Source organism: Anneissia japonica, unplaced genomic scaffold (genome assembly GCF_011630105.1).
Source record: "Anneissia japonica isolate Jap-2015-1 unplaced genomic scaffold, ASM1163010v1 scaffold699_len907043_cov185, whole genome shotgun sequence".
Classification (NCBI taxonomy): domain Eukaryota; kingdom Metazoa; phylum Echinodermata; class Crinoidea; order Comatulida; family Comatulidae; genus Anneissia; species Anneissia japonica.
Window position 1 is genome coordinate 221,280 of NW_022722982.1, and position 11,096 is coordinate 232,375.

At 34.5% G+C, this 11,096-nt stretch overlaps 1 protein-coding gene across 1 annotated transcript; it reads left to right on the forward strand.

Moving 5' to 3' along the window:
• Positions 1–2,912: 2,912 nt before the first annotated feature.
• On the forward strand, positions 2,913–10,131 carry LOC117112046 (zinc finger protein 64-like). The gene is made up of 2 exons (XM_033255099.1): positions 2,913–3,057; positions 5,882–10,131. Exon 2 carries the CDS (start codon positions 5,885–5,887, stop codon positions 8,621–8,623), a length of 2,739 nt encoding a protein of 912 aa, XP_033110990.1. The 5' UTR covers positions 2,913–3,057; positions 5,882–5,884; the 3' UTR covers positions 8,624–10,131.
• The last annotated feature ends 965 nt before the right edge of the window (positions 10,132–11,096 follow it).

Below are 11,096 nucleotides of genomic sequence, written 5' to 3' on the forward strand. Positions count from 1 at the left end.
CAGTACAATCAGTGTAAAATATAGGCCAGTGTGGATTTAAACAATGTCCTCATGGCAATGTTCAAAATAAATGTAAATCAAATAAATATGACTGTTGGGGTGAGAGGGGGTGTATCTTTGTAGTTAGGCAGTTATGTACTGTCTTTATGTCAACAAACTTTAATTTTAAACACCGGGTCTCCATTTTAAAAGCTCCTAAGAGTTTCGTGGAGGTCCTTTTCCTCACTCTGTTTTTGAATATGTATGGTTGAGTTTACGTCAAAAAAATTGGCAAATATTGATTGATTTTAAAAAGTGTTTCTTTTTCTTGGCCGCATCATTTTTTCAACAGCATAAAAAACAATGTAATTTTTTGATTGGAAATAGGCCTACGTTTTCTTTAAAAAACAATAAAAATTAAACCAGTTTTATACAATATTTACAATATTCTTGCCAAATAAAAACAGTCCCTCCCTCATCTATTACAAAAAAGCAGTTTTCCGATTAAAAAAAAAATAAATAAATAAATAAAAAGACCCGCCTTATTCACTTAAAAAAAATAGTGATCTAATAATTTTTCCTATGTGCCCTAAACTGGCTATAGTGGGACACAGTGATAAACTATAATATCTTGTTTAATATTTTCAAAAATAATCATATTCTTTTTCATTGTGTCCAATGGTTGCCGAATTGGCTATAGTGGGACAGAGTGATGAAGTACAACTGTCTTATTTAATATTTTCTAAGTTAATCCTTTTCTTTTTCATTGTGTTCAATGTATTCAAAATATTAGATTATCACCCTTTAAAAAAAAAAAAACGATGACGGATTGCGGATTTTTTTCCCGAATCCGAACAATTCGTTATTGTGCTTTTGTTTTTATTGATGAGGGAGGGACTGTTTATATTTGGCTAGTAATAGTATATATTTTTTTTTATCCCGCATCAATATTTCCCGATTTTTTCACGCGGGGGGGGGGGATGATGATCTAACAGTTTTTTCAGTGCCCTACATTGGCTATAGTGGGACACAGTGATAAACTATAAATATATTGTTTAATATTTTCCAAGATAATCCTATTCTTTTTCATTGTGTCCAATGGTTGCCAAATTGGCTATAGTTGGACACAGTGATAAAGTACAACTGTCTTCTTTAATATTTTCGAAGTTAATCATTTTCTACTTCATTGTGTTCAATGGCTGCTAAGAGCACATTTAAAAAATTATTAGGCCTAGATTATCATTCTTTAAAAAAAAGTCAATGAGTGAGGCGGTTTTTTGTTTGTTTTTTGTTTTGTTTTTTAAACGGAACAATTGATAATTTCGCTTTTGTTCTTATTGATGAGGGAGGGACTGTCTATATTTGGCTAGTAATAGTAAATATTGTATAAAAACTGCTTTAAATTTTATGGTTTTTTAAAGAAATGTATCTGAAGTCACAAATTTGCATTGTGTTATGCTGTGAAAATAATTAATGCGGCAAAGAATTTTTTGTTTATTCCCGCACTCTTATACACATCTAGATGTGTATAAGAGACAGATCTAACGTGACGTTGTTATGTGGGTGTTTTACAGATTATTGAGAATGGTAATATAACCGAAAGAATAAATAAAATGACAGTTGAATGACGAACAAAAACAACTGAAGACAATAGTTCGTCACTAGAAGTTATTTTGTATAACTTTATTAGAAAAATTAATTTCAAAATCTAGTTGCCGTCCCCGGCGTTGTCAGTGACGTCGTATGATTTGCGTGCGATTTTTACAAATTAACCCCTAAGTAAAAAATAGTTGAGCCATGTAGTACCTTGCAAGTCAACCCAGAAACCCGGTAGTTTGTTGATTGTTTATTGGTAGCGTCCCTTCGCTGCGAAGGGGTTGCAGGCCGGGGTATTGTGATATCTGTTCATTATATCTTCCTTTTTATTCTTGTCTTTATTTTTCTCTTCTCTTTTTCTTTTTCCTTTCTTTTTCTTTCCCCTTATTTATCTTTCCCTCCCTCTCTCCTCTTTCTTTTCTCTTCTTACCCAGCCTGGTACGACAGCTGTCTCTTATACACATCTAGATGTGTATATGAGACAGTTGATAAACTGTAAATATTTTGTTATTATTTTTCAAGATAATCCTGTTCTTTTTCATTGTGTCCAATGGTTGCCAAATTGGCTATAGTGGGACACAGTGATAAAGTACAACTGTCTTCTTCAATATTAATTAATATAAGCCGTTTATGAGATTTTGTAATGGACTGCTTTTTACTTTTAGACGACTTAATTTTTCCTATTGTGTATTTCTTCTTACAAAAGCTTTCTTATCAAAGTACCGATCGGACGGATATGTTACCAAAAAAGAAGAAACTCTCACTTTTATCTTTTTGATCATCGACACTGCTTTAATTTGATTCGCTAATAAGTTTAGTAGTTCTTCCCATTATGGGCTTCCTAGCTTCCAAAAATGTTTCCGGAAGTCTAGTCTCGTTTGGTCCAGGAATATTGTGTTTTTTCCACATTGTTGAAAATTAATAAAATTTTGAAATTCTCCAATTACAGATAACATGGTAAAGTAAATTTATGTATAAGGATAGCTTTGTAACATTTTAATGTATTCCAATGTAATTCTATGTAATTTTCATCATATTATTTATTATAGCTATGGAGTTAGAACATGACCGAAGTCCGTTTTTGGTATACCAAATATACCTCCACAGGTTGCCGCATGCTAAAAAACAAAAAATACTTTTGCATGTTCGGCGTTCCATACATGTACGCATGCGTACTAGGTACCATTGCCGAGTCAAATTCTAAAATCACTATTTTTGCGTGATCGGCGTTCCATACATTTGCGCATGCGTACTAGGTGATTCGCCAGCAGCGAGTCGGCTCCAGCACCGAGTCGCCAGCAGCGAGATGTCACTGCAGCAAAACGTCTATCTGTGTCGATGCGCATGACTAAAATTATGCTGCTCGATTGGGGCCGCCATTTTATTCAATGAGAGCCCCTCCTCTGCGTTAGTTCAACATGACCAAATTACGCAACGATACATGTTGTTTTCATTAACACACTCAAGTCAAGGTATATTTAGGTAAGATATTCTATCTTGACGTTATTATTTTTAGTCTTTTAATAGGTCTAGACCGGCGTGCCACTTGGCCGTAGCCTAGGTTAGGCTAGCCTACTAGCCTAGCCTAGGCCTAGTAGGACAGGTTAGCTACTTACTACTTACTCAGTACTGAGTTAGGCAGTGAAAGTAGCCTAGCCAGGGGTGTGGGGGGGGGGCCTGGCTAGGCCAGCGTAACAATTAACAAGCAAGCACTTTTCTCTAGGCCTAAGCCTAGTCTACTCTCCAAGCTTTTCCCGCCCTACATGCCAGTCTAACTTAGGCCTAGGCTACGGCAAACGACAGCAAGATTTTATTGCACGGCCGTTCCGTGGCAAAACAACGTAACTTGAAACTTTCAATTTTTTTAGATAAAGTTAAAGTTTGTATGTTCATAATTCGCAATAAGTTGTCGTAGCTATTTTGAAATTTTGCAGGATTGTTTATCTATATAAACATTGTTATTATATTTAAATTTTAATTACAACCGTTTGTTTATTGCAAAGTTCTTAGCGATAATTACAGATATGTTGCTTTGCCACGGAATTATATCAGGTTCAGTATTGTTGTGGGACGTACGACATATTTTTGGAATTTATCACGTTTAGGGTATTCATATGTATTACCTAGCCTGTTCATACATCGCTGCTTAAAATTATTGATATAAAACACCAATAACCATTTTATTTTGCCTTGCCAAACTCTGTCAGCTCAAGACCATTTTTGAATACCATTCCATCGCAAAACAACGTATCTTCATCGCAGATACATTGTTTTGCGCGTAATCTTGTAGTTATGTTGTTTTGCCACGAAAAATCACTGGATTTTAAGTTTTGTGCTTAAAGATAGGTGGTGCTATCTCCACTGCTATCTCCGAATCGACTCATTAATGAGACCTGAAAGTTTCACAGGTAATTCAGACGTGTTTAATATACTCCCAAATGATGTTTTTTCAAAAATCGACAAAAATGTCAGTTAAGTTGTAGGCAGAAAGGATAGCAAAATACACTGTCTGGGTTGTCTTTATTTCTTTTGTGCCAAAAATATGAAAGTTATTAGATTATCATCATTTCAAAAGCATGAAAAAAACAATTGCAATTTTGTGACTGGAAATACATTTCCTTAAAAAACAATAAAATTAAACCATTTCTTTACAATCTTGCCAAATAAAAACAGTCTTTCCCTCAATAATAAATAAAAAAGCAATATTCTATTTTTCCGATTAGGAAAAAATAAAACTGCCCTCCCTCATCACTTTTTGTTAAAAAAAGAGTGATATTGTAATAATTTTTTTTACGTGCCCTTAAATGGATGAAATTCACATGATATAGTTACAATATATATTAGGAATCAACAACAAAAATAAAAATCTAAAAAATACTATTTTTATTTAATTTTTAAACTCATCTCTGCGGATGTTGCCAAGTGCGGTGCGCTAGGTCAAGAAAGTGAAAGGGTGTGGTGACATTGCCTCCGCCAGTATGCAGGGCCTCAAATAGGCCTATTAATTTTTTGTTTACCCCATGATAACGTTACGCTAACTTTGACGAACCTTTTGCATTTTTTTGAGGAATGGAATCATTTGTCAGCAAGTAATCATTACAGCAATATTTGCTAGACATTATAGTTGCTTAAAAGTAACATTAGGACAGTCCAATGGATGCATTTTTAGGCCAAATTCCTGCACTATGTTGCTTTATGGCCAAACTGCGGTAGCGTGGTACAATAAAGCTTTCACTCTCTCGGTCTGGTGCGCTCACACTTGGCAACACCCAAAGAGATGACTTTAAAAATTGAATAAAAATAGAAAAAATATAATTTCTTAAATTTTTATTTTTGTTTTCGGTTCCTAATATATGGAACTATGCCATGTGAGATTCATCCATGTAGCTTTCATATTTTTGGCACAACAAAAATCCAGACTGTTGTATTTTTTATTTCCTTTCTGCCTATCAGAGCAATCAAAAGCTTTATCAAAAGCTTTATAAAAAGGATTGCACAACAATGTATTAAGGTAAGAAATGATACAAATAAATTAAAAACAGAATAGTGGCTATATCATATCCAGTCTCATACATTTGAGACGTTAAGATTCACGCATTTCAACCTTAAGGGTGATATCTCACACAAAATTTATTTCCTTGTCTATTGCATTCAGGATGATATTTTTTTGTTAGAGGTTTTATAGATATTACCATGGTGAAACCTCTCAATTCTATCTTTTATCAAGTATTAAATAATGCAAATTTTCCTGGACCCTATCCGGTTTTATCATAAATTAGAGTTATAATATAAATGTTACAATTATTAAATACACTATAAAAAAAAATCAGGGTACATTTTTTTTTTTAATTCAATAATTTCGAAGCTTAAGCTGTACATCTAATAATATGTATCTGCAAAATTAGCAATTTGGTCACAAAGAACATTTTTTAAAAGATTTTTTTTGTCATTGTCAGGGGTCAATGCATCTTTAAATAAAAATAGGGGTGTTTCCAGAATGTGGGTAGGCCTCGCTCTATTTTGACACACTCAACAAATACTGTAAAACCTTGAATAAAAGGACTGGGCCAAATGATTTCATTTCATTTATTTATTCAACCGCAATTTGCATTATAAAAAAATGGTTAAGGACAGTTAAAGAGAAAGAATTAACCCATTAAGGACCAACTGCCCTTTTAACAAAAAAACACATTTAAATTAACATTCATTCAATCTGAACACTGCCTATGTCTTCTATTATCACATCACTTTTAACATTCATAGAATGGATTGGTGTAAAAGTTTCTTTATTCTCATTTCTTTCCAGAATATGGATATCCATATATGTGGATCATGTAAACGTCAGTTCAGAGAACTAGACAGTTTTCTTGCACACAAGAGGGCGACATGTATTCAAGGCAATGTTACTGAAACAATTGATGAGGTACCGCTCTTTGCTGTTGGAAGGAATGAAACCGCAGTCAATTCTCAACAGTCAAGTTTTCAAAATGTAAGAAAAGGCCAACGTTTTGAAGTCAGAGATGGCATGTTACAAGAAAAAGTAACAAATCCTACCAGTGGTAAAAATGAAACATTACAAATAGATGCTGACAACTTGTTAACAGCATCTCACTGCACAGACCGGACACCACTAGTGATAACACATATGGTGAGAGGGTCCACTGATAAAGGGCTTTCTAAAGACTCAGTAGTAAGTTCAGTGGAGAGTTCAAAACATCCTCTTAACAAAGATAATGTTGGTTTGAAAGTTAAAAAGCTGAAATATATAAAATGCCCAGAAGAGGGCTGTGAATTTTCTGCCCGATATAAAAAAGACTTGCTACGTCACAGCAGAAAGCATACAGGCGATAGACCATATTGTTGTAGCTTGTGCCCAAGAACTTTTACCAGAAGTGACAAGCTAAAGTTACACATCCGTTCACACAACGGAGTTAAACCTTATAAGTGTAATGATTGTCCATACTCTGCAGTGGACCGGGGAAGTCTTACAAAGCATCTTAGAATTCACTCCAATGAACGGCCATACAAATGTCAAATTTGTGATTATGCAAGCCGAAATTCCAGTCAACTTGTTGTTCATCTAAGAACTCATACTGGTGATACGCCATTCCATTGTCAAAATTGCAGTGCAAAATTCAAAATTAATTCTGATTTGAACCGCCATATGCGTGTTCACACAAAAGAGAAACCATACACATGTCCTTTGTGTGACTACAGGTGTTCAATGAAAGGTAATTTGAATGTACATATGAAGAATAACCACCTACGAGAAAAGAAGCATGTTTGCGAGGACTGTGGAACCAGCTTTTGTACAAAACGTCAGCTGAAAACACATATGGCTGTTCACATTTCATATAAGCCATTCAAGTGTTTGGAGTGCGACTACAGGTGTAAAGACAAAACATCCTTTAAGCGCCATGAGCGTGCACACAGTGAAGACAGACCTTATGTGTGTGACTACTGTGACTTTAAAGCCAAGTACATTAGTCATAAACAAAGACATATGAAGAAGGCACATACTAGGGAGTGGACTTTGAAAAAACAGAAAAAGCACGAGGAAAAGGAACTAAAATCAAGACTAAAAGATTCTGAAGATAGCATGGGTAAAGGTAAATGTGCCACATCTACCCTTCCGGCATCCACTAAAAAGAAACTAAATTGCACTCACTGTGATGCTTCATTTGTCCGTAAAGATTCACTCAACAGTCATTTGAGACAGCACATAAGAGTGGAAGAAACACTTCAAAGCACTGCTCTAGCTGTCTTACAACTTCAAGAGACACCTGTTGTACTTGTAGGGGAGCAACAGTCTGACATATTTGAAGTTGTCCCAGGAGAGAACCCAGAAATAACCTCTGTTAGGGTTTCTGTCAGTAGAGGTTCTCATGAGATAAGCCAAATATTGCAGTCTGTTGACAAAAGATTATCTGCAAATGAATTGCTGACAAGTAAAGATCATGCAGGAGGAAATTTATCAGTAAACATTACAAATGACAACTCTACACAGTCAAATATGTCATTACAGAGGCAAGATTTTAAACAAATGGTTGCCAAAGATTCCAGCACATCACATTTAACACAAGTTAAAGAATGTGCAAAAGTTGATAACTTGAAAATGTTTCCTCAAATGCTGATAAACTCTCAGCAACACAACATCCTGGGGCCACCTGTGGTCATAGCGCAGGTGCAAGGCTCAAATGTGCAGCCTCAGGTGTTTCAGATTCAAGCTAATGCTTTTGGTGAAGGTTTGACACCAAACAAACAACAGACATCTACCATGTCGTCTGTCACTTCAAATGTTTCAGCAGACCAAAATGTAATGCTTCATATCATTAATCCAGGCGCTAGTGTGACCAATTCACCATCTACCCGGTCTAGGCCTAGGAAGCAAAATCTGCAGAAGTGCACTGAAAAACCTTTGATTCCATTAGCAACCATACAACAGAAGGCTGTTACATCATTGTCAGCAGGAATATCTGGAATAATGCAGCCAACTGTTGTCCAGTCTCCCTTAACACTCCAGAACATTCAACCTGGTAATTATCAGACCTTACAGCTCTCGACCTCACCACAAAGGTTCCAGTTAGTTCCAGTAACATCACAAGTATCTCGCAAAGTAAGGCCAATTGCAAGTAAGCCAGTTTCAACTTCAACTGTTACCGCATTATTCTCAAATCAGAATGTAACAAGTATTGCCCCTTCAGAGCCACAGCAGCCATCGTTTACAAGTGGTAACACTAAAAGTAATGGCAGTTCTTTCCAAATTGGAGAGGCCTCCGCAGTGATGCAAAGATTAGTTGAGCAGACACGTAACCATACTCAACAGAAAGTAGACAAACAATCATTAGTCAACATACAGTGTAGTACAGCACCACTCACCAGCTCAAACACCTCTCTTAGCATCAATCAGTTTCCAGCAGCGATGTGGAACCGGGAAGCTTGCCAAGGTTCTAACTTGGTTATACAAAACTCTGTTGTTCCTTTACTCCAACAAACATCTGTTGTTGAGATTGTGCAACCTTTAAAACAGCACCCAGAAACGCACTAGTGAAGTAGAGACAGAAGTAGAGGCATGAGAAAATATATCAACCAAAAATGGTAAACATTGACTGTAATTACTGTAGCTTGTACCATTGGTTACAATACAATTTAACATTTGAACTGCTTACTTTGTAAGCTTTCATTAGCTTTCAATGTCACTTAGATCCGTTTGCTTACAATCAGTACAATGATTTTTGGCATAAAAAGTTTCTAAATCAGCAAACACATTATTATTTCATTGGAACTTCGAAAAAAAAAACACTCAAAAATTCAAGGAAAATGTTCAAACACATCATTTAAAAAGAACAAATGAAACAGATTGTTTTTGTTGATTTACAGACATTTTATAATCTCTATTGATTGTTAGCCAGTGTGAAGGTCAGTGCAAAAGAATACAGGAAGGTATTCCCATTCAAATTTTTAATTGTATGTTAATATACTTCAATATTCAAAGTAAGCAAATTCAAATATGAGATTGATTTTTTAGGTTCATACTGTAAGAGACAGTGCATCTTTCAATGTACAATTCAATGTTTTTAATTAAATTTTTTAATAGGGTTTTCCAAAATTTTACCATAGACTGTATGTGTTATTAATTTAAATTGATTAAATTTTATATTAATTATGATCTGTAATATATTAAACTTTAGGTAATAAGGCATTTGAAAAACAAAAAACTTGCCACAAAGTGTTGTTTCCATGTTAAAACATGGTAAATAAAAAGTAAATCCAAAACAACAAAAGATTAAAACTATAAATTCTACATTCTGTATATATTCACTGCATGAATGCTGTGTTTTCTAGTAGGATAGCTGATGGCATGAACACATTTCTTTATTACCCATTTGTCCTACTATATAATAGTATTCTTATCCTACTAGATGTACAGTATTTTAGAGTTATGAAGAAGATGAAGTGTCCTGAAGAATGTTATAAATTTCTAGATCTTGAAATCATATACAGAATAGCTGAGCCGTTTCGGTAGCAATTATTTTGCTATTCACTATTAAAAATTATTTTATTCAATTAAATCACATGGTACACCAGAATGTGAGCAGTGATAGAATGACTGATACAGAAAGACAGAAAGGTGTCCAAATCTAATTTTATCTCTGAGGTGGATGCAGAGGGGGTTTAGACGGTGTGATCGCACCCCCTTAATTTTATTTTAAAAAATAATTGCTGTATTGTATTGTTGATATATTATTTTTATCACATATATTATCTGTAGGCCTAAGATTTTCAAAATGATAAGAGTGCAATTTCCGAGCATCTTGAGGTCCATATTCCCAAGCTTTACTTGCTTCAGTCCCAACTTTGGTGTGGCGGGTGGTGTGGATTATGCCTATCACGTACCCCCTACAGCCAAATCTGGCATCCGCCCCAATAACTTTTAAGCAAAAACTACTAAATTTATTTGTTACTTTTCCAATTCAACTTGTCATCACTATATAAACTGATAAGACACAATATTTGTTTCTTAAATAAAACTTTCCGCATCATCATTCTTAATAATTAAGCATTCATGATCTTTTCCTATTTCCTGGTGTCGATGATTATTTCTTTTGTTTGGTAATATTTTGTACAAAGTAATTTTCATCACACCACTTAACAAATGTTCATAGAAGGTTTCAGATTAATCCACCTCAACAATCCTGACTTCATACTTCTCATAAAGGTATAAATTTTTGACTGCCGACTTCAACCTGCTAGAAGATCAAGTTCTTGAGGTGTACTTGGTAAAATAATGCACACAAACCTAATAAATATATACCTTATATAATCGTAGTTATTTATGGGGGAAAAGTAAAGCTCACAACAAGGAAAGATATCAAGAAAATAATGATTTTTCTTTCAACTTAGCCTTTAGGCTTTGACTAGGATTACAGACATCATAGAAAGACAACAAACATACACATTTTAATCAAAAATAAGTAAAATAGGTAGATAAATTGAAGAATAATGGCAGGAAATATTTCTTGAAAGGGCGTATTAATGGAAAAGCCACTGTATTTTTTTCTATTATCTTTTCATATCATTTATGCTTCATTTATATATATATATATATATATATATATATATAGAGACTATATATATATAACATAAATCCGTTTAACACTGTTAAATCATATATAAATCATCAAAGGAAGGTAAATACAGTGTTCGAATAAAGGACTTAATATATACATCGTGTAGCATAGCTCTCAACGAATGTAGTCCTGTAAATAAATGAATAAAGAAATTGTGTAATAAAATGCCTCTGGCGGGACTCGAACCGGCGACCTCTCGCTGTCAAGGCGAGTGTCATAACCACTAGACCACGGAGGCTTCATGGTTGAACAGATTCAAATACCACCAGATACACTCTATTACACAATAGGTACGGCTAGAAACAAATAGGTGCATATAACATAAATCAAGGTAGCCGTTAACACTGTTAAATATATATGATTTAACAGTGTTAACGTAAATACAGTAAG